We start from the raw sequence: 26,462 nt of genomic DNA on the forward strand, positions 1-26,462 counted from the left end.
TTTACAAGATTTCAATGAAAAAAGAAAGATTATGACTGCCCATATCTGTAAATCTCCAGTCTTTGTTCATGGCCCCTGTGACTGTTGTTTTTCAATAAGATTTTCCAGACTTAGTCTCTCTCTCTTTCTCTCTTTCTCTATACATATATACACACACTCATAGTATAATAATATTTATATTTTTGGGGGATCTACAAAGAATAGATATTAGTAAACTGCCTAAGTTTGATATTATTCTTTTTACAAGGGTCAGCCCTTTTTTATTCACAGTAGGCATATTAACACAAAACAATCATTAATTTGGTTCTATGTACACATTTCACATCTATTAACTGAATTCAGAAAAAAATTCAAAGGTTTAGTTACCATGTAGCAGGGTTTTTTTGTGTGTGTGCCAAGTATCACATTTTAATTCCTTATTTTCTTGGTATTTGTATGAATATGTTAGTATATTCTGTGAATTAGTATAGGATTTCTAAGAAATAGTTGCAAAGATGTTTAAATATTAAAGAATTATTCTACTGAAATTCTCAGCAGTGAAAGTCTGTACTTTTTAATCTTTAGTCTTAGTGTGTGAGCTGTTGGTTCACAGCCCTCTCTCTTTCTCTAGGTCTGAGTAATTTTATCGTCTATGTCGTACACTCACTTTAACATCCATATCTTGCAATTCTTTAATTGATTAAATTCAGTGATGTTTATTTCCATTCTAAATCGAATTTATCCATTCCTATTTGAAAAACTGGGACCTTTTCATCACAGGAAACCTTAAACTCCAGTGCCTTACCCTCTCATCATCGTCTTTCTCCTTCCATGTTTCTAGCATTGCCCTTTCCAGTGCTCTTCAATCTCTTGGAGACCTTTTGGCCCTTGATCTTGCTATTTTTATTCCAGTCTGCCATCCTTCTGTTATTGTTTACTTTTTTCTTAGCTTGGTTGATTGTTGGAACTAGTTTTTAATGAAAATTCTCTTCTGCCCTTATCCTTTCATATCTGCTCTTTAGAATTCCAACCCTAGTTCAATCTGTGTAGATTCCCTCTCAGCTTCTAAACCTTGGTTGCTGGGGAAAAATCTTAAACTGTGTGTACTGATACCATTATAAATTCATGATTTTAAAATCAGCTATACTTTTAGCATTGCTAGACATCCCTTTTATTTATTCCTTCAGATAACATTCCAGATGTTTGCTTCTCTTTCCTGTTACTGTCAGTTTTAATCAGCCTCATATTATATGTCTTTAAGGCTATTAGAAATGCATTATCTCAAACATCCATCTTCTTTCCCCAGCCTCCACAAAGGTGTGTTTAAAAACCCATTCTTATTTAATAACTTGTGGTAGTAGATGGAGTCCTTCCTCTTCCTGATAATTGCTGTCCAACACCATTGCCTTTAATCATATTTTTTTCTATTTCTTCTGTTACCTTCTTTCATTTACTCTTCCATAACCATCTGGTTTTTACAAATAAAGTTTATTGGGACACAGCCACTCCCTTTCTTTTATTCATCATCTATCTTTTTTTCTTGCTCTGATGACAAAGTCAAGTAATTGTGACAGAGACAATATAGCCCACAAAACCTGAAATGTTTCCTACTGGATGCTTTACAGAAAAAGTTTCTATACTAGATAGTGCTAGAAGATTTTTTTCTTGGATATTTGAACCTCTTCCTCGACTTAAATATTATTTCAGAGTTGGGTAAACTATAGCAAAATGCCATGGTAGTCTGAATGAGAGGTTTTTTTGTTTGTTTGTTTGATTTGTTTTTAGGTAGTGGGGCCAGGGATTGAACTTGGGACTTTGTATATATGGGAAGCTGGTACTCAACCACTGAGCCACATTGGCTCACCTGAATTGGCCTTTTTGTTTGTTCACTAGGTTTGCTTGTTGTTTGTTTTTTCGTTTTTTGGAGGCACCGGGCACTGAACCTGGGACCTCCCATGTGGGAAGGAGGTGTTCAACTGCTTCACCCATATCTGCTCCAATGTGTTACTTCACATTTACTTGAGACCATTCATTACCATGATAAATTATTTGGCATTATAGTGTCACTAAGTTTTTTCAGTATCATTTTTATTTTTTAATAGCTTTGTTACAGAATAATTTACATACAGTAAACTGCACATGTTTAAAAACTTTGAAAGGTTTTGACATATACCTAAACCTGTGAAGCCATTACTGCAATCAAGATAATGAACATATCTATCCCTGCCAAAAGTTTCTTCATGGCCCTTTGTGATTCCTCCCTCTTGCCAATCCCCAGGCAGGCCTGGATCTTTTTATTGTTACTAAAGATTAATTTGGATTTTCCAGACTTTTGTATTAATAGAATCATACAGTATACATGATTATTTATCTGGCTTCTTTCATCAGCATAAATTGTTTTGAGACTCATCCCTATTGCATATATCAATAGTTCATTCCTCTGTATTGCTGAATAGTATTCCATATATATATATACCATAAACTATTTAACCATTCATTATTTATAGATATTTATTTTAAGTTTTTGGTTATTATAAATAAAGCTTGCTGTGAACATGTATTATTCAGGCAAAGGGGTGCTGATGCAAAATACCAGAAATCAGTTGGTTTTTATAAAGGGGTATTTATTTGGGGTAGAAGCTTATAGTTACCAGGCCATAAAGCATAAGTTACTTCCCTCACCAAAGTTTTTTGCCATGTTTTGAAGCAAGATGGCTGCCAATGTTAGCCAGGGTTCAGGCTTCCTGGGTTCCTCTCTTCCCAAGGTTCATTTCTTTCAGGGCTCAGCTCCTCTGTTTTCTCCACAAGGTCAGCTGTAGACTATCAGGCAAACGGCTCTGTCTCTCTTCCTGGGGTTTCTGCTGTATCTAAGGAGCTGTCTCTATTCCTCTGTGTTCTTCTCCTTTGTGTTCACTTCCTGGGCTCCAGTTCAAAACTCCTACTTTCTCTTGTACCATGTTGTTTTCTGTGACCACATCCTACTGACATGGCCTAATCGAAACTTTAATCATTATTTAATCATGTAAAAGTAAAACTTCTGAATTCAGTACACTCTCATACACCCTGTGGAAAAGACCAGTTACAAACATAATCCAATATTTCTTTTTGGAATTCATCAATAACATCAAACTGCTACAGGGCATTTACTTGCAAGTCTTTGTATGGACATATGCTTTTATTTCTCTTGTGTACACATGTAGGAGTGGAATGGCTTGATCATATGGTAGGTATACATACACATTTATAACTTTTTAGGAAACTGCCAAACTTTTCCAAAGTGGTTGTTCCATTATACATTCCACCAGTTGAGTATGATGTTTCCATTTTTTCCACATCCTCACCAACACTTACTGTGGTCAGTCTTTAATTTTATCCTTTCTAGTAATGTGTAGTAGAATCTCATTTTTGTTTGATTTGCATTTCTCTAATGATTAATTATGTTGAGTATCTTTTCTTGTGCTTATTTGTCATTGGTTTCTTGGGTGAAATATTCCAATCTTTGCCCATTTTTAAAACACTGATTTTTAAACTTATTATTGTTCTAAGATTTCTTTATATATTCTGGATACAAGTCCTTTATCCAGTTTGTAATTTGCACATGTATTCTCCCTTTCAGGGAGTAAAAGTTCTTAATTTTAATATTGTCCAATTTTCCTCTATGGATGATGCTTTTGATGTCATATCTAAGAAAATTTTTTCTAACCTGAGTTCACAGATACTTTCTCTTTTGTTTACTTCTAGAACTTTTGCAGTTTTGGGTTTGACATTTAAGTTTATGACTCACTTTGAATTAATTTTTGTATGTGACGTAAGTTATGGACCAAGGTTCTTTTTTTTTGCAAATGATGTTTAGCACATTTTGTTGGAAAGTTTATTCTTTCTCTAACTTCCCATCATACTTGAATATTGATTGACCATATGTATGTGGTTCTATATCTGGACTGTCTCTTTGTTCCATTGATTTCTTTTTTTATTTTGATACCAAACCCAAACTGTCTTGATTACTCTAATAAGCCTTGAATTCAGGTAGTGTGATTCCTCCAACTTTGTTCTTTTTTAGCATTGTTTTAGCTATTTGCCTTTCCATGTGGATTTCAGAGTTGTTTTGTCAAATACCACAAGAAATGCTCCTGGAATTTTTTTTTTAAAGATTTATTTTATTTAGCTATTTCTGCTCACCCCCTCATTGTTTGTACCTGCTGTGTCTATTTATCTTGTTTCTTTTGGAGGCACTGGGAACTGAACCCGGGACCTCCGATATCAGAGGGAGGTGCCTATTCTCTTGAGCCACCCTGATTCCCTGCTTTGTTGTGTTTCTCATTATGTTTCTCTTCTTGTGTCTCTTGTTATGTCAGCTTGCTGTATCTGCCTATTGCTTGTTTTACCAGGAACCTCCGCTCCCTGCTTTGTTGTGGGTCTCATTATGTTTTTCTTCTTGTGCCTCTTGTTGCATCATCTTATTGTGCCAGCTTTCTGTGCCTGCCCATTATGCCAGCTTGCTCTCTTCTTTAGGAGGCCTGGGGAACTGAACCATGGACCTCCCATGTAGTAGGTGGGAGCTCAATCACTGGAACCACACATCTGCATCCCTCCTGCTGAGATATTGATTTCAATTATATTGAATTTAGGAGAAGTGACATTTTCACTGTAAGGATCAAATATTGATTCTGATCTATGAACACAATTTATTTCTCCATTTATATAGTTCTTTAATTTTCTTGAAGTGTTATGAAATTTTCGTTGTATAAATTTTACTCATCTTTTGTAATGTTTATCCCTGAGTAATATTTTATTTTTTTAAATCAATTTTCATATGTTCATTGCTAACATATAGAAGTAAAATTGATTTTGTATTTGATCTTGTTTGCTGTAACCTAGTTAAACTTATTTATTAGGTCAGTAGATTTTTTGTAAATACTTTAGGATTTCCTGTGTAGATGCTTTTTCATCTGAAAATTAAGGTGGTTTTACTTCTTTTGCTTTGGATGCTTTTTTTTTTTCTTTTTCTTGCCCAGTTGAACGAGCAAGAACCCCAGTGCAATATTGAATAGAAGCACTGAAAACAGAAAACCTGCATTGTTTCTGATGTTAGGGGAAAAGCATTCTGTCTTTCTCCATTGATTATGATATTATTTGTAGGTTTTCAGGGGCTCTCTACCAGGTTGAGTAAGTTTCCTTCCAATACCAGGTTACTAGGAATTTTTTTTTTTTAATCAGAAATGAATGTTGGATTTTAGTCAAATATTTTAAAAAAATATATTTGTTTTTTTATTCCCCTATCCCCCTCATTGTTTGCTCTCGCTGTCTGCTCTCTGTGTCCATTCACTGTGTGCTCTCTGTGTCTGCTTGTCTTCTCTTTAGGAGCCACTGGGAACCGGTCCTGGGACCTCCCATGTGAGAGAGAGGCGCTCAATTACTTGAGCCACCTCCGCTCCCTGCTTTGTTGTGTTTCTCATTGTGTTTCCTCTTTGTGTCTCCTTGTTGCATCATCTTGTTGTGTCGCTTGCCGTGCAAGCCCATTGCGCCAGCTTGTTGTCTTGCTTTTCTTCTCCAGTTGGCACTGGGAACCAAACCCAGGACCTCCCATGTGGTAGGTGGGAGCTCAATCAATTGAGCCACATATGCTTCCCCAAATGCTTTTTCTGTATGTATTGACATGGTATTGTTTTGAAGTTTTAGTTTGTTAATATTATTCATTACCATATTGATTGATTTGTGAATGTGAAACCCCGTTTCTGGGATAAAATCATTAGGGCATCATATATATATATATTTATATTTATATATTTATTTATTATAGATTGTTGGATTCAATTTGCTAAAAATTTAGAAAGAATTTTGCATCTGTGTTCATGAAGGGTATTGCATTTTAGTTTTCTTTTAAGGTCGTTGTCTGATTTTGGTTTTAGTGTAAATGCTGTCCCCATAGAATGAGTTGAGAAATATTCTTTCCACTTCAGTTTTCTGGAAGAATTAGAATAGAGTTCTTATTGTTTACTCTTTATTCTTGAAATGCTTGGTAAAATTTACCAGTGATGCTAGCTAGTTTTCTTTTTAGTGACAAATTCAGTTTCCTTAATAGATATAGGCCATTTTGGTTATTTTTCTTTTTTTCTGAACTTTGGTAGATTGTATTTTTCAAGCAATTGTCCATCTCACCTGAATTGTCAAATTTATTGACGTAAAGTTTTCCTTATTTTCATTTAATTATGTGTAGTGTCTGTAGCGATGTTACCTCTCTTATTCCTGATATTGTTAATTTTTTTATTCTCTCTTGTTATTCTATCTGGCTAGAGGTTGATCAAATTTATTGATTGTCATAAGAAACCAACTTTTAGTTTTTTTAAATTTTTCTCTTTTTTGTTTTACTTATTTCCCCTCTAAGTGTTATTATTTCCTTCCTTTTTCTTTAGGTTTATTTTCCTCTTCTCTTCATTATTTCTGGTTATTTAAACTGAGGACATTGTTTTGAGGCTGGTTTTTCTTTTCTAATATATGTATATATGCTACATATTGTAATTTAAGCACCTTTTAAGCGTCATCTCTTATTTTTATTGTTTTCAATATTTTTATTTCATGTTTAACCTATGTGTTATGTAGAATTGTGTTCTAGAGATCTTTTTGTCTTTGATTTCTAATTTAATTCCCTGTGGTCAGTGAAACTTCTTTTTATGGCTTGAATCCTTTTAAATTTATTAAGACTTGTTTTATAGTTCAGAGTATGGCAATGTGGATAAATGTTCCATGTGCACTGAAAAAGTATGTGCTGAGTGTTCTGTAATTGTCAATTAGGTTAAGTTGGTTGGTAGTAGTCTTTAAATTTTTGCTATACCTTAAGTTTTGTATAACTGCTCTTTCATTTATTGCGATAAGGATATTGAAATTTCTGGCTATAATTATGGTGTTTTCATCTATTTTTCCCCATAAGATCCTATCAGTTTTTGCTTCATGTGCTTTGAAACTCAGTTATTAGATATATATATTTAATATTGTTATATCGTCTTACTGAATTGACTCTTATAATTATGTAAGTTCCTTCTTTATCCTTGGAAATATTCCTTCATCTGAAATCTACTTGGCTTGTTATTCCTGTAGCTACTTCTGCTTTCTTTTGAAAGAGTTTTTCTGAAAAATTTAACTGCTTCAGCTTTTTAACACTCAACTGTGATGGGTTAAATCCACAAGAGAAGAGAGAGAGAATCTTATCTCCAAATTTTTATTTCTTTTAACAGTGCTTCTGCTTTTGTTTACTGTTCAGGGTCCATAGAAAGTTGTTTTTGTATTTTCTTCCTATATTCTTTAGTTGTAATCTCTGTCAAAGGCTGTATCTCACTTACTCCTTATTGGTCCAACTATAACATCCTGTGATTATTTAGGGTTTTTAAAAAAATTACTTTTTATTTAATTGCTGTAAAATATAAAAGTATTTCTTTTTTCCTGATAGACTTACTTTATTATTTCTTGTATGATATGTCTGACAGCAATGAATGTTCTTAGTCTTTGTATCTGGAAATGCCCTCATTTTCAGAGGATAGTTTCTCTGGACATAGAAATCTTATTTGACACTTTTTTTCCTGTTAGTATTTGACAGTCATTTCAATTAGTTTTAGCCTCTATTATTTCTGATAAGCCAGACATTTATTGTATTGTTCTTCTTTTTCTCTTGTTGCTTTCAAGATTTTTTTCCTTTGTCTTTGGATTTTAGCAGTTTCACTATACTATTTCTCTTCCTGAGTTCTTGGATATTTAAGTTGATGTTTTTCTTCAAATTCTGGAAGGTTTTGGCCATTATTTTCTTCAGATATTTTTTTCTGCCCCATTCCTCTCTTTTTTTTGGCACTCCAGTACACATATGCTGGAATACTTTACATTGTCTTCAAGGTCTTTGGGGGTTTATTAGGTTATTCCCCCTCTCCCCCCACTTTTTTCCCTCTCTGTCTTCAGATTGGATAATTTCTAATGATCTCTCTTCAAGCTCACTAATTCTTTCTTCTGTCATCTGGTTCTGGTGCTGAGGGCCTCTAGTAAATTTTTTATTTTTCTTATTGTACTTGTTAACTCTAGAGTTCTTCTTTATGTGTGTGTTTTGAATAACTTGTCTCATCTCCAGAATCTGTCTTCTCCAGGGGGTGCAGCTTCTGATGTCTCTTGTCAGTATTTTTATTTCTGTTCTTATTTTTTAACTTTGCACCTTTAGGACCTCCCATATTTTTACATATTTTAGAGGTTAATGATTTAGTTAGAGATTATGCTCAAACATTTTGAGCCCATAAGGCCCACACTCTCTGCTGAATGGTCTTTGTGCAAATGTGTGTGGGGTGGGGGAGATTGCTTTCGAATATGTATTCAACTCTCAAGTCTCTCTCTATTTAACTTTTTCCTGTTTTACTCTGGTCTTTCTTGTCCATATGTAATTTTCCGGTCAGCTGGGAATGTCTGGAGAGCTGATTTCAACACTTGTATGGCTGCCTCTTTTCTAGCATCTCCCTGTTAAATTTCTGAGTGTTCTGTTGCTCACCTGTTATTGTGACTACAACCTTGTTCTAGCAGAGCTGTGGGTTTTTCCTTTTCATTAGTAACTGAGCTTGCCATTTTCAGCTGGAAAGCTGGGATTTGTATCCCTTATACTGAATCTCATCTACCTCTTTGAAAGTATTGCTGCTGCTTTGTTTCCAACCCCAGACTGGTAAAGGTACTGTTTTCATCACCTAAACTGATGGTATTATGGGAGTGACCTCATTAAGTAGGCCACTGATTCTTTATTTTCTTTAATTTCTACCGACTCTCAATTGGTTGTCTTACTCTGGTCGATTACCAATACCTTGAAATAGTTGCATGTCACAATTTTGTCTGGTTTTATGCTTGTCTTTTTTTGTGTGTGGAAGGAAAGTGTTTACCTCTTTATGTTGCCATTCCAGGAAGTCCTTTTCCCTGTTTTGTTTTATAGTGTGCTTTAATATTTTGTACTTTTCCCCAATATTTTATTGTTTTGAAGAAGAAAAGTTCTCTAATTTGGGTAAATAAATAGAAGCATGAACAATTAGTTCTTTGAAAGTGCAGTTTATTTACTTTTAAGCATTGGACAAAGGGACTCATTTAATATTTATATAAGTATATAGGTTACAAGTAACTTGTAATTGTTTGGGAGTTCCTTTGAATCAAATTGGAGTTCTGTGGTAGTAGTCCTTGGTTCAAAAAATTCTATATGAGATTTTTTTAAATTGTAGATTTTCCTTTTGATATTTAAAAAGAAACAAGGAAAGAATCCGAATTGAGTATTACCACATAATTTTAGTTTCTATTTATAGTTACATTGGGATAACTGTGTAGTGTGATGATTTTTAAAAGCCAATATGAAAAGAAGAGAGGTGGCTTTTGTGAAGCTGGCGTATAAATTGAAAGTCAAATGTGGTGCTGTATAAACAAAGGTTTATTTTGTTCAGACTGACAAAATTGGAGGGAGGATAGTCTTTACTGACATAAGATAATATAGTAATACCAAATCGCATCATAGTAGTCAGAAGCATTTCCAAATTATGAGTGACAGTTTAATTTTCAGAGAATGACAGCATTTTTCACATTAATTTGTTAAGTATAATTTTTCTCTTTCAATCAAATCATTTAAACATTACCTTGAGCTTAACTGTCTCTTTCTCACATACCCTTTCTCACAATTGACATACCCTTTCTCACAATTGACTATGTTTTCTGACACAGTGTCAGTCACATCATGTGACTGGCTTAACTTTTTGTGAATTTTAAATTTTCAGAGTCTAATTTTATGAGCTGTTATCATAACTTTTAGTATCTGTTATCAGTTAGAAATAATCTGTTGTTAATCAAATTGTTCCTTTGGGTGTTTCTGTTACCAAAATTAAATTTTTTTCCATTGAAAATGCCATAGTACAATTACCATTGTGCGTTCTAATTAGAAAAAATAGGTATATTGGGAATATCCTTACATATTTTTTTATTTACATTATGATCAACATAAAATAGATTGCATGAAAACATTCTCAATTTAGCAGTTTTTTTTCATGGATTATTTTTATCATCTATGTAATACTTCTTTATTTCCCAATAGAGAAATGGACAGTACTTATAATTTTTTTTATAATTAGGGAAACCAATATATGACTTTTAACATACTACAGGGTTTTTTTTCTTCCTATGTGGAAAGTATTATTTAGCTAAATAGCAACTGAACTTAGGTCAAAAGCTAAATATGCCCATTATACTTTTATAAAATTTATTGCTTATGTTTAGCAAATAAAATATAAACTAATTGGATTCTACCTTAGTTAGAATTGAGAAGCATTTAAAATATTGTATGATATGTATAATAAATATAGATGCAAGTCAAGTCTTTTGAACTCTTCTCATCTTCATCTTCAATGCTAATAAAACATTATTTGAAAATAATTAGACGATAGTATCTGGTATATATCTTTTGATGAAATCTTTCAAATTTTATACAAAGATATTTATTAATCAAACATCAATTTTGATGTGTTAACATGCCCTTAAACTGTTGTAATTTTAAACCAGTATTACATTTACATTAATTTTTGCTACCAACCATTTAGTTTTAATTTAATTTAATTTAAGTCATTGAAGAAAAAGGGAGTTACCAACATATCATTGCTACCCAAATAAATGATTATTATAATTTGGTACTAAGATTTGAATTAAAAACTAATTTCAGATGTCTCATTTTATGACTTTACGATATATTATGGATCTTGATGCTTTTAATTTATGTTTTAAAAGGAATCAAACTTCTATTTATATATTCAGTTTTCTTTTGATCATTAGAGGATGAAGAGCTTCACTTATTTTTCATCATCTCTTTATTTTTTTCAGACTTAGTTATTAAACATTGAAATTTTTATCCAGGTTAGATAGTTGAAAAACATAACTTTTTTGTGAGCAAGTAATTATAAAAATTTCTGATTTTTCCCTTTGTTCCAAATTATTATGAGGAAGAAAATGCTACAATGAATCAATTGAATTTAACTTTGAGTATACTCTTGTTAATCTCAAATCAGTGGTCTATGGCTGACAGCGCTCGGATTGTATTTTAAATTATCTAATTTTTGAGAATTGAATATGAAATTTATTGTTAAATTGTCATTTGTCTTTAAATCTTTGTACTTTTATAATTATTTCTGATTATCATTTCTTACCAACTTGCTGTCTTACTTTCACTGTGATAAGTTTTTACAAATTTAAATGTATACTATCATTAAGATTTTTTTATATTGCCTTTCTTTTTAAAACGTGCAGCATAGCCCTGGCCCCCCACACAAAAGAGCATTTCAAAGCCAGCTTTAATGCTGCATGTTTTTATATATTTGTGCATGGAAAATATTACTAAATTTCATAAGTTTCAAACTTTGTGTCCTGGATTGATAAATTAATCAGTTGAAAGAATATGGCTTAGTTATTTCACTTATTTGTTGAAGTTTTAAAAACATGAACACTTATGATTTGTTCTTATTTCCTGGTCTTCACTAAAAGAAATTATGCTAGTGTGTGATAAGCTGGTCTTCATATTTCAGAGATGGGTATTAAGTTCACCCATAACTTCTTTGAAATTAGGTTTATAATACATGAAAAAATATATAACTTAAATCTTTGCTTTTGAAAAATATAGTCAGAATAGTTTCTTTTTAATTTTTACTCATTCAGGGTTATCTACAAACTTCTGGCATCCAAAAGTGAAGGAATCAGAGTACAAGCTCTCAAGGCAATGGGCTATTTTTTAAAACACCTGGCCCCAAAGTGAGTATGCATAAAATCTAAAATAGACTGTTGTATGTTATTTATTTATAAATCTTTGGAAAAACATTTGTATTTGGTGGTTCTTCTTGTCTTTCTGCCTTACCTTTATTTTTATTCATATAATTTTCTATAAATTTAATGCCATAATTACGTGTTTTTAAAAGTAAATGAACAAAAATGTATATTTTGTTTTATATGGAAGTTATTTAAATTATTTTGTGTTCATTATTAGATAAATTTGGGTAAACTGAGTTCTAGATATTAAAACTATGGAGGTTTCATCCCAGGTGACTTGGTTTTGTTTTACCTGTGTTATTAACCTGACACATTAAAATGGGTGTTTATTACACTTGTACTCTGTTGTATGCATAACTAGCATTCTTTTTTTTTTTTAGCTGAATGTAGACCCTTATATTCTACCTATTATTGTTCCTAGTAATAGGAGCAGTTTATTATAAAAACTAAACATTTTTTAAAAAAGATTTATTTATTTATTTATTTCTCTCTCCTCCCCCCCCACCCCGGTTGTCTGTTCTCTGTGTCTATTTGCTTCATCTTTGTCTGCTTCTGTTGTTGTCAGTGGCATGGGAATCTGTGTTTCTTTTTGTTGTGTCAGCTCTCCATGTGTGTGGCACCATTCCTGGGCAGGCTGCACTTTCTTTCACGCTGGGCGGCTCTCCTTACGGGGTGTACTCCTTGCGCATGGGGCTCCCCTACGCAGGGGACACCCCTGCGTGGCAGGGCACTCCTTGTGCGCATCAGCACTGCGCATGGGCCAGCTCCACACGGGTCAAGGAGGCCCAGGGTTTGAACCGCAGGCCTCCCATGTGGTAGACGGATTCCCTAACCACTGGGCCAAGTCTTCCGCCAAAACTAAACATTTTTGAGGGTAGAATGGGTGTTGGTGAACTGCAGTCCTCAGGTTGACTCTATAGGACTCCTGTTTTTATAAATAAAGTTATATTGGAATACAGCCACATTTAATTTACATGTGGTATCTGTGACTACTTCTTGATACGTTAGCAGAGTTGTGTTGTGACAGAGTTATGTGGTCCACAAAACCTAAATTATTTACTATACAGACATTTGCAGAGAAAGTTTGCTGACCTGAGGAGTAGAATTATCGTTTGTGATTCTTCAGTTTCTAAATTTATGTTTGGAAGGTTAATTTCGGTATATATCTCTTCATATTTTTTATTCTGTTAAATTCTCTTAAATATCTTCTACCTTTTCTTCCATGTTGCTTTTCTATTTAATTACTTTACTTGTACTTTAGATTATCACCCCCAGTAGAATCTAAGCTTAATGTTGGAGGATAGTATCCATTAGTTAAATAATTGCTCTGAAAATTTTGGTGAACTTTTTTTTTTCTGTGCTGAAGCCTAGCCAATCTTATGATTTTTTTTTTTTTTTTTTTTACTTTAGTTGTGCTTGTATTATAGTTAGTATTTCTCTGCCTAAACATTTTGTAGCCTTAAGGATTCTAAATGGAAGAAAATAGAGGAGAATTATTGAACTTGAATTTGATGGTATGTAAAAACCTTGTTTGATTGTCTTTGATGCAAGATGCATACTAAATAGTGTACAGTTAAAAAAAATCTGCATTTAATGATTTCATTTGTTGTAATTGCAGGAGAAAAGCTGAAGTTATGCTTGGGCATGGATTGTTTTCATTACTAGCTGAAAGACTCATGCTTCATACAAATTTAATCACAATGACCACATACAATGTCCTGTTTGAGGTAGGAATCATAGTTACAATTTAATCCTACTAATTTCTTAAAAGGTAATTTTTTTATGAAAGTGTCTGTGAAATTGAGCTAATGGTGTCTATATGAAATAAGATCACTTAAATTTGTAATGTACAATTTTGAAATCAATATATAAGTTAGATGTGGCTGCATTTTTACAAATATATTAATTTGTGAATTATACAGTGTGGAAATCCCTGTTTAAGTTTTTCCTGCGTTGTATTGATAATTTGAGGTCTCATATTACAGTTAAGTAAAAATTGACTTATAATGTTGAAGTCATTTATTTTCATATCATGCCAAAGGTAATTTAATGTAACATTGGCCCATATACTAATTTTTGATGAGTATTGCGCTTCAAGTTTGTTAATGTTGATGCTAATAAAGTGATTATGCTAATACAATCTTTTGTCTTCTACAGATTTTAATAGAACAGATTAGTACTCAGGTGATACATAAACAGCATCCCGATCCTGATTCTTCAGTAAAGATACAAAATCCTCGTACGTACTTTTTAATACTTTCTAAAATCTGTCTTTTGCTCTTTTTTTAAAAAACTAAAACCTAAAGTTGATATTGTTGAAAAACTGATTGTTCAATGAATTTTTCATTGATGGTAATGATATATTATTAGCTTTTTTTTGGTGTTTTATGTTAAATATCACTTCAAATTGACCTTAGGTTATATGGAAATGTAATGGTTTTGGAGAATTATATGCAGAAGACCGTGGTCTAATGTATGTTCAGATTTTCAGGAAAGCTCTGATTGCAGTACTTATGATGTCAGACTAAATTACACGTGTTATGGAGGTAGCTTTTATCTTAAATTACTATCAATATAAGAAAACCAAATTTGGAAACGGAAAATATGTTTCCTTCAATCTTTAAGAACATAATTTTGTTTAATACTCCTTTCTTTGGATATTTAGAATTCTTAAGCATTTTACAGAGTACACATTTTCGTCTTCTTTCTTTTGTTTAGATCATGTGTGATGTGTTTGGGTGTGTTTCAGTTTGAGTGCTAGTTTTAAAAATCTGACTCTGAAGTTTAAGTTTTCTCAGTCTTTGGAGAGATGTGACATATAGTTATATATGTGTGTGTGTTTATATAGGCATGTATTTTATATAGCTATAGGGAAAATGACTTATTGAAGTAAGATTTTCAAATGCATTATTAATCTACTGTACTGGCTTAGAAAAGGGAGTCAGTATTGTATGATTATTAAAGGTATAGGCTACCTGTGTTGGAATCCTTACTTACTAGCTAGGTAGCTTTGGGTAAACGACTTAATTTCTGAGTTTTCCTATTTCTAATTTGGGAATAATAATAGTATCTGTCTATCGTTGTATAAGGATTAAATGAGTTATTAATAATATCTGTATTTTCTTAAAACAGTACCACATGCTACTTCAAAAGTTTGTGGCTATTTTTAATTTTTCTTATCTTCATCATTATCATTATAATTATGATGACCATTATTATCAATTTTCTTTTTTTTTCCTCTCCTCTCCCTCCCCCCTCAGTTGTCTGTTTTCTCTGTGTCTATTTTGCTGCATGTTCTTCGTTGTCTGCTTCTGTTGTTGTTAGCGGCATGGGAATCTGTGTTTCTTTTTGTTGCGTCACCTTGTTGTGTCAGCTCTCCGTGTGTGCGGTGCCATTCCTGGGCAGGCTGAACTTTCTTTCACGCTGGGCGGCTCTTCTTACGGGGCGCACTCCTGCGCGTGGGGCTCCCCTACGCGGGGACACTCTTGTGTGGCAGGGCACTCCTTGCACACATCAGCACTGCGCGTGGGCCAGCTCCTCACGGGTCAAGGAGGCCCGGGGTTTGGACTGCGGACCTCCCATGTGGTAGACGCACACCCTAACCACTGGGCCAAGTCCGCTTCCCTATAATCAGTTTTCAGTCAGAGTAATTTTGAATTTGTCTTTCGAAGAATTCGGAAATTTCTCCTAAGAAATCAATTTTATGATGAAGTATCTTCATATTTGTTATTTATGAAAAATAACACTTACTGCTTCAGACTCACCAAAATGCTTAGCAAAAACTAGTTTTGAATTCCTAAATTTTCAATTGATTGAAAGTTTGATATATTATTGAATTCTAAATTCAGGGTTATATTATTTATTTAAAGTTTTTTTTTTTTATAGCTAAATCCTGGAAATTTAGTCAACTTTATATTAAGACCATTATAGTAGCAGTTTTGTTTACAATTGGTGGGGGTTGACTATATTTTTAAATTTCTGTGGGATTTTTGCCTCTAATTTTACTTCATCAATTACAGAAGAAAGTCATGGCAACTTTTAAAACTCACTGTGATAAAGGAAAGTCTATATGCTTATTATAAATTATGTTGAAGGAGTTGAGAAATTGTTCTCTTTTTCTGAGGTATTGATTGCAGTATTTTTTAGATCAGCTTAGCATTTGGCAGAGATTAGGGAGGAGTATAAGAAGTTTTAACTTCATATTCATTTTGTAACTTGCTTTATTTTAACCTTTTAAAATTCACCTTTACTTTGTTCATTCAAGTCATGGAATAAATAAATCTTTTGCTTATAGATTTCTAAAGAATGTAATGTTATTCTTTTTTTAAAATAAATGATTTTAAAAATAACACTAGAATGTTTTCAGTAGGCATTATGTCAGGGAAACTACAGAAATTGCTGATGGCCCTCCATCATTAATTTTTTGTTGTGGTTTTACTCATTTATGAACTGTCTTTTGCAGAGATACTGAAAGTAATTGCAACCCTACTTCGAAATTCTCTCCAGTGTCCAGGGAGCATGGATGTCCGCAGAGCCTTTCTTTCTGACATGATTAAACTTTTTAATAACAGTAGAGAAAACAGGAGGTAAGCAGGATCAGAAAGCATTTATTTGTACTCAAATATACCTTTATATAAGCCCATTGTGTCTTAAGAAAAATTGCTTTATAAAAACTGTGAAATGAATTTTTCATATATGTCATTAAGGGCATGTAAATAAAGTTCCATACTGTTTAGAATTTTCAGTACTACTTTCTTTGTTTTGAATGCATAGGTAAAGGTGTTTTTTGGAGGTTTATTTTGTTTTAAACCTTTAGTTTTTAGAATTTTTTCAAACATTTCATCTTATTAATTCATTACCCTCTTACAATTTTCAGGAGCTTGCTACAGTGCTCTGTGTGGCAAGAGTGGATGCTTTCTCTCTGCTATTTTAATCCAAAGAATTCAGATGAACAGAAGATAACCGAAATGGTATATGCCATATTCAGAATTCTACTTTACCATGCTGTCAAATATGAGTGGGGTGGCTGGCGTGTATGGGTAGACACCTTATCAATCACACATTCAAAGGTAAGTTTTGTTATGAAAGTGTATTTTAGCATTAAAATTCCTTTAAATTAGAAGTTTACTCATTTAAAAAATAAATGTACTGAAAATCAAGGTAAAAAGGGAGGTTATTCTTAGTCCACTGAAATGAGCAACTAAAAAAGGGACTCCCTAAAAAGAAATACAGAGTATTGCCAACTTCTCCAAAAATCAAATTATTTTTTACATGTCAGTTTTATGTGCTTTTGAGTTAAGTCAAACCTTGCGCCACAGCATAAAATAATTTGTATTTTCAATAAACAGGTTCACAGATGTAAGTTCCCTGAATTTCATAGTAGTTCAGAGCTTTTGACCACAAGGTGGCGTACTATATTCAAAGATGAAAAATTCTTTACTAATGTAAGGCAGTTGAATAAAAAGATCTGGCTGCCGTCTTTACCTTCTTTGTATTTTAGCCAGTTATAATAAAAAATTGTTTAGGAAGAATCTACAAGTCTGCTTTTTAAAATTAAGCTTATATAAGTTAGAAAGTTATGTATAGTTTTTATTAACTTTTGTTATGAAATGCTAGACATATCAAGAACAGTGCACTTACCACTGTTTAGGAAATTGAGTTCCCAATTACCTTGTCTACTATCCCTCACCATTAACCTGAACTTATCATCATTGTTCCTATGTATTCTCTCTATTTCTCCTATATGTATATATAACTCTAAACAATGAAGAATTTTTTTTGCATACTTCTCAAATTTATATAAATGATATCATACATTTTCCTCTATCTTCTGTTTTTGAGATTTCATCACCAATATTGAACCACATGTTTGTTTTCTCAGTTGTATTGTGATCCATTACATGACTTTATCCATTTGCCAATTCATGAGTATTTTTGTACACATTTTGTTTATATTTTAGAGTTTCTCTGTTTATATTCCTTGAAGTGAAATTGCAAATGTTGAACATTACAAGATAATACAGATTCTTTCCCCAAAAGTGATGTATTAGTTTACATTTCCACCACCAGTGTAGGAGTTCTTCATTGCTTCTTCATACTACCTCATCATTTGGTTTGGCTGGAGCTTAAAATTTTGCCCATTTGTTGAATTTTAAATTCATATAATCTCCCTGTGATCTTCCTTTGTATTTTCTTCCTGTTCTGTGGGAACTATAGAGCCAGCAAAGCATTTTTCTTGGTCTTAGTGCTTTGCTGGCTCTATAGTTTATGAATATCTTCTGCCAACTTGTGGCTTGTCTGTTTAGTTTTAGAGTTTTATATTTCTGTTTTCTGAAGAAATTTTACATTTCAAAATTTTTTAACTGGATTAAAATTTTTTTTTAAAAGATACATAGATCATATAAAATGTTCCTTAAAAAATATAAGAAGATCCCATATACCCCCACTCCCTACCCCACCTCCACTCCTCCCACATCACTAAGTTCTTTCATCAGTATGGCACATTCATTGCATTTGATGAATACATTTTGGAGCACTGGTACACAGCAGGGATTATAGTTTACATTATCGTTTACACTCTCTCCCAGTCCATTCAGTGGGTTATGGCAGGTTTTAAGATGTCCTACATCTGTCCCTACAATATCATTCAGGACAACTTCAAGTCTCGAAAATGTCCCCATATCACACCTCTTCTTCCCTCTCCTTGCCCTCAGCAACTCCTGTGGCCGCTGTCTTCACACCAATGATAGTTTCTTCTATTGCTAGAGTCACAATAATTCAGTAGTAGAATATCTGTCAGTCCATTCTAATCCATATACATTTCAAATTTTTTATGTAGTAACATTCATTAGTTGTTTCATCTATGGTCGATGCTTTTTCATTATTTTTTTTTAACAAATCAAATTTATTGATACGTATTATTAAAACATAAATCCACCCAAAATATACAATCAGTGGTATTTGGTGTAATCACATATTTGTGCATTCATCACTTCAGTCATTCTTAGAGTATTTTCATTATTCCAATAATAATAAAACAAACAAAACTCATCCCATTTCAGTCATTCTGTGCTTCCCCTGCTGTATATAGCTGCTGTTCTTTTTCCTTTTGTCTAGTATATTGGTATTTGTATTTTGTAAAACCAGTCTTATCTATGCAATCTCACCTGTGTTTGTGTTTTCATGAGGTTTTACTATCTTTTATCATCCCATTTTACAGTTTTTAGTTTTCCTTCTAGTAATATACATGACCTTAAACTTTCCCTTTCACCTCCTGTCATACCCATATAATAACTCTGCTAGTTACAAACACCATGATATGCTTTCACCGTTTCTATTCATTTCCAAAGATTTACAAAAGACAACCTTTTTACCAGTTCTGCACAGATTAGCCATCAACTTTCCATCCTCTACCCTCCTTCTATTTTCTGGTGACCTATATTTTAATTGTTAACTCTTTGAGTTTACACGATATGTTTAGTTCATATAGCGCAATCATAACAGTATTTGTTGTTTTGTGACTGGCTTGCTTCACTAAATATAATGTCTTCCAGGTTCATCCATGTTGTCATATGCTTCATGACTTCATGTCTTCTTTCTGCTACATAATATTCCATCATGTGAATACACCACAATTTGTTTATCTGTTTATCAGTTGATGGACACCTGGGTTGTTTCCAGCTTTTGACAATTGTGAATAACACTGCTGTGAACATTGGTGGGCAGATGTCTGTTCTTGGTTCTGCTCTCAGTTCTTCTGGGTATATACTTGGTAATGGTATTGCCAGCTCACATGGCAAGTCTATATACAAATTCCTTAGGAATTGCCAAACAGTCATCCACAGTGGCTGTACCATTCTGCATTCCCACCAACGGTGAATAAACTTTTCTATCTCTCCACATCCTCTCCAACATGTACAGTTTTCCGACTTTTTAATAGTGGCCAGTCTACTAGGTGTGCAACAATATCTCAGTGTAGTTTTGATTTGCATTTCCCTAATTGCTAGTGATGTTGAACGTTTTCTTTCATGTGTTTCTTCGCCATTTTTATTTCTTCTTTGAACAATTGTTTTTTCAAGTGTTTCGACCATTTTTAAATCAGATAGTTTGTCTTTTTATTGTTGAGTTCTATGATCTCTTTGTAGATCATGGATTTTAAACTCTTATCAGATATGTGATTGCCAAATATTTTCTCCCATTGTGTTGGCTACCTTTTTACCCTTTTGACAAAGTCCTTTGAGGTGCAGAAGTGTTTAATTTTCAGGACATCCCATTTATCTATTTTTTCTTTTGTTGTTCATGCTTTGGGTGTAAGGTTTAAGAAACTACCTCCCACCACAAGATCTTTTTTTTTTTTCCCAGAGATTTATTTATTTCCCCGTTCCCCCTGCCCCAGTTGTCTGTTCTCTGTGTTTATTTGCTGTGTCTTCTTCTTTGTCCCCTTCTCTTGTTGTCAGCAGACAGGAATCTGTTTCTTTCTTTCTTTTTTTTTTTTTTTTGTTGCGTCATCTTGTTGTGTCAGCTCTCTGTGTGGGCGGCGCCATTCCTGGGCAGGCTGCACTTTCTTTCACGCTGGGCGGCTCTCCTTACGGGGTGCACTCCTTGCACGTGGGGCTCCCCTGCACAGGGACACCCCTGTGTGGCACGGCACTCCTTGCGTGCATCAGTACTGCTCATGGGCCAGCTCCACACGGGTCAGGGAGGCCCGGGGTTTGAACCTCAGACCTCCCATGTGGTAGATGGACGCCCTAACCACTGGGCCAAGTCCGCTTCCCCACCACAAGATCTTGAAGATGTTTTCCTACATTTTCTTCTAGGAATTTTATGATGATTGTCACTTTCATATTTATGTCCTTGACCCATTTTGAATTAATTTTTTGTATAAGGTGTGTGGGGGTTCCCTCTCTTTCTTTTGGATATTGATATCCAGTTCTCCTAGCACCATTTGTTGATTAGACTGTTCTGGCCCTGCTGGGAGGGCTTAACCACCTTGTCAAAAATCACTTGACTATAGGTGTGAGAGTCTTCCTTTGAGTTCTTGGTCAATGTGTCTGTCTTTATGCCAGTACCATGCTGTTTTTACCAATGTAGATAAGTAATGTGCTTTAAAGCCTGGAAGTGAGAGTCTTCCAATTTTGGTCTTCTTTTTAAATATCCTTTTTGGCTATTTGGGGACCCTTCCAAATAAATTTGATAACTGATTTTTCCATTTCTGCAAAAAGGCTGTTGGGATTTTTATTGGGATTGCTTTAAATTTGTAAATAAGTTTGTGTAGATTAGACTTCTTAATGATATTTAGTCTTCCAATCCTATCCTTCCATTTATTTGTCTTCTTCAGTTTCTTTTAGCAATATTTTGTAGTTTTCTGAATACAGGTCCTTTATATTTTTGGTTAAGTTTATTCCTAAATATTTGATTTTTTTAGTTGCTCTTATAAATGGAATTTTCCCCCTGATTTCCTCCTTAGGTTATTCATCAGTAGTGTATAGAAATGCTATTGATTTTGGGGTATTAATCCTGTATCCCGCCACATTGTTGAACTTGTCTATTAGTTCTAGTAGCTTTATTGTGGATATTTCAGGAGATTCTAGATATAGGATCATATATCATCAGCAAATAGTGAAAATATTCCTTCTTCCTTTACTATTCGGGTGTCTCTTATTTATTTAGCCTAATTAATTGTTCTTGCTAGATCCTGTAGCATATTGAATAACAATGGTGACAGTGGCATTCTGTCTTGTTCCTGATTTCAGAGGAAAAGCTTTCTGACTTTAACCATTGAGTACAGTACTTGCTCTAGACTTTTCATATATGCAGTTTACCATATTGAGAAGGCTTCCTTCTATTGTTGTCTTTCGTGCTTTTATCAAGAAAGGGTGATGTATTTTGTCAAAGGCCTTTTCTGCACCAATCAAGAGGAATTGTGTGATTCTTCTTCTTCAATTTATCATTGTGGTTTATTACACTAATTGATTTTCTTGTGTTGGACCACCCTTGCATACCTGGGATAAAACTTACTTGATAGTGGTATATAATTCTTTCAGTGTGCTTTTGGATTCTGTTTGCAAGTATTTTGTTGAGGATTTTTGCATCTATATTCATTATAGATAGTGGTCTCTAATTTTATTTCTTCTTTTTCTAAAAAGATTTATTTATTTATTTATGTTTCCCTACCCCCTTTGTTGTCTGCTCTCTGTGTCCACTCACTGTGTGTTCTTCTGTGTCAGCTTGTGTTCTCTTTAGGCGGCACTGGGAACCAATCTTGGGACCTTCTGGAGTGGGAGAGAGGGGCTCAATCTCTTTCGCCATCTCAGCTTCCTGTTCTGCTGCATCTCTTATTGTCTCTTTTTGTGGCATCCTCTTGCTGCGCCAGCTCTCCACTTGGGCCAGCTCACCGCGGGGGTCTGCACTCCGCTCGCGCCAGCATGCCACTCAGGCCAGCTCACCTAATGGGCCAGCTTGCCTTCACCAGGAGGCCCTGGGAATTGAACCCTGGACCTCCCATCTGGTAAACGGGAGTCCAATCACTTGAGCCATATCTGCATCCCCCTAATTTTCTTTTTTCATAGTATCTTTATCTGGTTTTGGTGTTAGGGTGATGATGGCTTCATGGAATGAGTTTGGTAGCATTTTTTCCTGTTCAATTTTTTGAAATAGCTTGCGCAAGATTGGTATTAGATTGTATTTGAATGATTGGTAAAATTCACCTGTGAAGCATTCTGGTCCTGGGCTTTTCATCTTTGGGAGGTTTTTTATGACTGTTTCAATATCTTCACTAGTGATGGATTTATTGAGATCTTCTCTTTCTGCTTGGGTCATTGTAGGTGGCTTGTGTATTTCTAGTGATTTGTCCATCTTGTCTACATTGTCTCATTTTTTGGCATACAAGTTCATAGTATTCTCTTATGATCTCTGTGGGGTCAGTGGTAATGTCCCGCCTCTCATTTCTGATTATATTTGCATCTTCCCTCTTTCTTTCTTCCTCTGTCTAGCTAAGCATTTGTTGATTTTGTTGATCTTCTCAAAGAACCAACTCTTGGCTTTGTTTATTCTTTTGTTGTTGTTGTTGTTGATTTCATTTATTTCTGTTCTGATTTTTACCATTTCTTTCCTTTGACTTGGTTTGAGATTCATTTGCGGTTTCTTTTTCTAGTTTCTCCAGGTGTGCAGTTAGATCTTCAAATTTAGTTCTTTCTTTTTTTTTTAAAATTAATATAAGCATTGAGGGCTGTAAATTTCCTTCTCATCACTGTGTTTGCAGGGTCTCTTAAGTTTTGATGTGTTGAGTTCTCATTTTCATTCCTCTGCAGATACTTGTTGAATTCTCTTTCAATTTTTTCCTTGACCCACTGATTGTTTAAGGGTGTGTTGTTTAATCTCCATATATTTATTAATTTTTCCTTTTTCCATCCATTATTGATTTCCAGCTCCATTCTGTTACGATCAGAGAAAGTGTTTTGTGTAATTTCAATCTTTTAAAATTTATTGAGACTTGTCTTGTGACCCAATACATAGTTTATCTTGGAGAAGGATTCATAAGTCCTTGAAAAGAATGTATATCCTGCTTTCGAGAGCATTTCTGTATAGATGTCTTTTAGGTCTAGTTCATTTATCAAGTTGTTCAAATTCTCTGTTTCTTTATCCTCTGTGCAAATGTTCTATCCAATACTGAGAGTGGTGTATTAAAGTCTCCAGCTATTATTGTAGAGACATCTATTTCTCCCTTCAGTTTTGCCAGTGTGTGCCTTATGTATGTTGAGGCACTCATTTTAGGTGCATAAATATTTAATATAGTTATTTTTTCTTGGTGAATTGCCCTTTCATTAATATATAATGACCTTCTTCATCCCTTATAACAGTTTTGCAGTTGAAATCTATTTTGTCCGATATTAGTGTCACTACTCCAGCTCTTTTTTTGGTTACTATTTGCATGGAAAATCTTTTTCCAACCTTTCAATTTTAACCTGGTTGTGTCTTTACATCTGAGGTAGATTTCTTGTAGACAACATATAGATTTCTCATATTTTTAAATCTATTCTATCAGTCTATGTCTTTTGATTGTGGAGTTCAAGCCTTTAACATTCAATGTTATTATTGTAAAAGCATCACTTCATCTATTTTGTCCTTTGGCTCTGTGTTATCCTATTATTCTGTTGTCTGTCTTCTTACCTTTTAGTTTGCTCCTTCCAATAATATTCATTTCTACACTCTTCTCTAATTTTTTGCCCTTGTGTTTTCTTTTAGGCTGTAGCACTCTCTTAGTGCCTTTTGTAATTATGGTCTCTTGGTAACATATTCTATCAGTTTTCTGTTTGTCTCTGAAGACTTTGAACTTGCCCTCATTTTTGAAGGACAGTTTTGCCAGATACAGAATTCTTGGCTGGCAGTTTGTTTTTTTAAATTTTTAAACAAAAAATATTTTAATGTAATGGCTTTATTTACTACTGAAGAATCAAGTAAAAATTACATTTAGGTGGTAAAACTCAGGTTACAAATACAAGATAAATATCAGTATCGTACTTTTGGTTTACTGGAAAACATTGGTTGGCATTTTTTCTCTTTCAGTACTTTAAATACATCATACCACCTTCTTCTCACCTTCATGGTTTTTGATGAGAGGTCAGCACTTATTCTTATTAAGTATATGTGATTCCTTACTTTTCTCTTGCAACCTCCAGTATCATCTCTTTATATCTGATATTTGTCATTCTGAATAGTTGGTATTTCAGGGTAGTTCTATTGGGATTTTTTTTTTTTTTGCTTCAGGTATGTTGTTTTTCTAAAATATTGATATTTATGTCTTTCATAAAGTTTGGGAAGTTTTCAGTCATTATTTCCTCAAATATTCTTTATACCCCTTTTCCATTCTCTTCTCCTTCTGGGACACTAATAATGTGAATGTTTGCATGTTTCATGTTGTAATTCAGCTCCCTAAGACTCTGTTCCATTTTTTCCATTCTCTTCTCTTTCTGTTCTCCTGTCTTCTCCAATTCAGATGTTTTGTCTTCGAATTCACAAATTCTGTCTTCGAGCTATTCAGATCTGCTCTTTTGGGCCTCAAGTATTTTAAAATCTCATCCATTGCATTTTTCATTCCCATAGCATCTATTATATTTCTTTGCAGGATTTCAATTTGTCCTTTATGCTCACCCATGGTGTCTTAATAGCCTTTATTTCTTTAATTGTATTTTCTTTAAATTCTTTGAGTTGATGTAGAAGAGTTGTGTGATTATCACTGATTAAGTGTTGTAAATCCTGTATCTCTTCAGGATATTTGCTTTGTTCCTTTTGCTGGGCCATGTCTTCCTGTTTCCTAATATGGCTTGTAATTTTTTGCTGATATCTTGGCATCTGAATACATTGGTGAATTTACTCTAATGGCCAGTTTCTCTGTCTTGCCTAATATTTCTTTCACAGCTCTTTTTTTGATATTTGATTCAACTTATTCTCAGTCTTTAGAATTGCCCAGCTTAAGTTATAAAAATCGGGTGAGCAACTCACTAATGGGTCACAGATTTCCCCACAGGGTTTAGGGTACAGAGAGAACTGGAAACAGTTTTTGTCCATGCAGTTTCTGGACTGGCCTGCAAATGGTGCTCTCAGCTACCTTTCCATGGCGGTGCTTAAGTCTCAGCTTTCCTGTTTTCATGTGTTGAATCTCTACAGGGGAGATTCAAAGTGGGATCTGCTGGCCAATTTCACTGAAGAAAAGTCCCTGGCTCCCTGTCCCTTTTTCCTTGAAACAGCTGACAGGGAGGAAGTTGTTTGATCCCCTCTCAGTCAGGTGCAGTGAGCCAGGGGTTTTACCACAGCTTATTATCTTCAGGATGGGGCAGGAGAGCTCTTCCTGGCTGCAGTGAGTGCTTGGAAACTCATGTTTGTTGTTTGGGATTCTTCTTTTCTTTGTTCCTCACCTTCCTGGGAGTTGTGTAGTGTTCTCCAGGTCTGCTGACCCCTGAAGCAGGTCCCTCGGATGGCCTTTGACTCTTTCTCCATTGCTTTTGTGAAAGCATTGAGCCTTGCCTGTTAGTCTAGCATCATCTTTTCACAATCCTCTTTGACAGTGTGTCTTAGCAAGGGGTCTGTGAGCTTGAATTGAAATTAAAAAAACACATTCTTTTGGTTACATTTTGGTGAGTGTGTTTTATATTTATTAAATAATACACAGTATTGTATGGACTTAGTAAGAGGTCCGTGGTTTTCGCCTGACTGGCAGAGGTGTCCGTGGAACAAAAAAGGTTAAGAACCTTTGCTCTATGGTCTATGGATTTTGAATCTTGTTTATGAATTCTTTTCTTACTTAAAAGTAACAAAAATATAATTTTCACATATATTTCACTTTTCTTTCTCCATTAAATTTATTGGAAAGAAGAAAGTACAGAAATGATACATTTGATATATTTTTAAGAAAATTTGTTGTTCACATCAGTTATTAATCTGGAATAGTTTGCTCTTTTATAGGAATATATTGCTATTTACAAAATATGTGTTTTTAGGTTTGTTTTTTTTTGAGTAGATTTCAAGTATTCGAAATACCCAAGAATGATTCATTTTGCTTCTTCTTTCCTCAATAAGAGGATGTTGTGCTGCTATTGTAAGAGTTTACAAGGATATTCTAAGGGTGGAAGAATCAACTTACAAATATATGTTTGTATATAGCTTGGTGATAAATAAGAAAAAGAAGT

General features: G+C 33.9%; 1 protein-coding gene across 4 annotated transcripts in view; it reads left to right on the forward strand.

Moving 5' to 3' along the window:
- The window catches only part of LRBA (LPS responsive beige-like anchor protein), an 891,557-nt gene that overhangs the window by 144,042 nt on the left and 721,053 nt on the right, over positions 1–26,462 (forward strand). For all 4 annotated transcript variants that reach the window (XM_058282502.1, XM_058282620.2, XM_058282452.2 and 1 more), the window contains exons 18-22: positions 11,671–11,763; positions 13,397–13,505; positions 13,936–14,017; positions 16,241–16,364; positions 16,655–16,847. In XM_058282502.1, coding sequence (XP_058138485.1) covers positions 11,671–11,763; positions 13,397–13,505; positions 13,936–14,017; positions 16,241–16,364; positions 16,655–16,847 — 601 coding nt within the window. The remainder of the gene's footprint in view (positions 1–11,670; positions 11,764–13,396; positions 13,506–13,935; positions 14,018–16,240; positions 16,365–16,654; positions 16,848–26,462) is intronic.

This window comes from Dasypus novemcinctus, chromosome 1 (genome assembly GCF_030445035.2).
Source record: "Dasypus novemcinctus isolate mDasNov1 chromosome 1, mDasNov1.1.hap2, whole genome shotgun sequence".
NCBI classification, from domain to species: domain Eukaryota; kingdom Metazoa; phylum Chordata; class Mammalia; order Cingulata; family Dasypodidae; genus Dasypus; species Dasypus novemcinctus.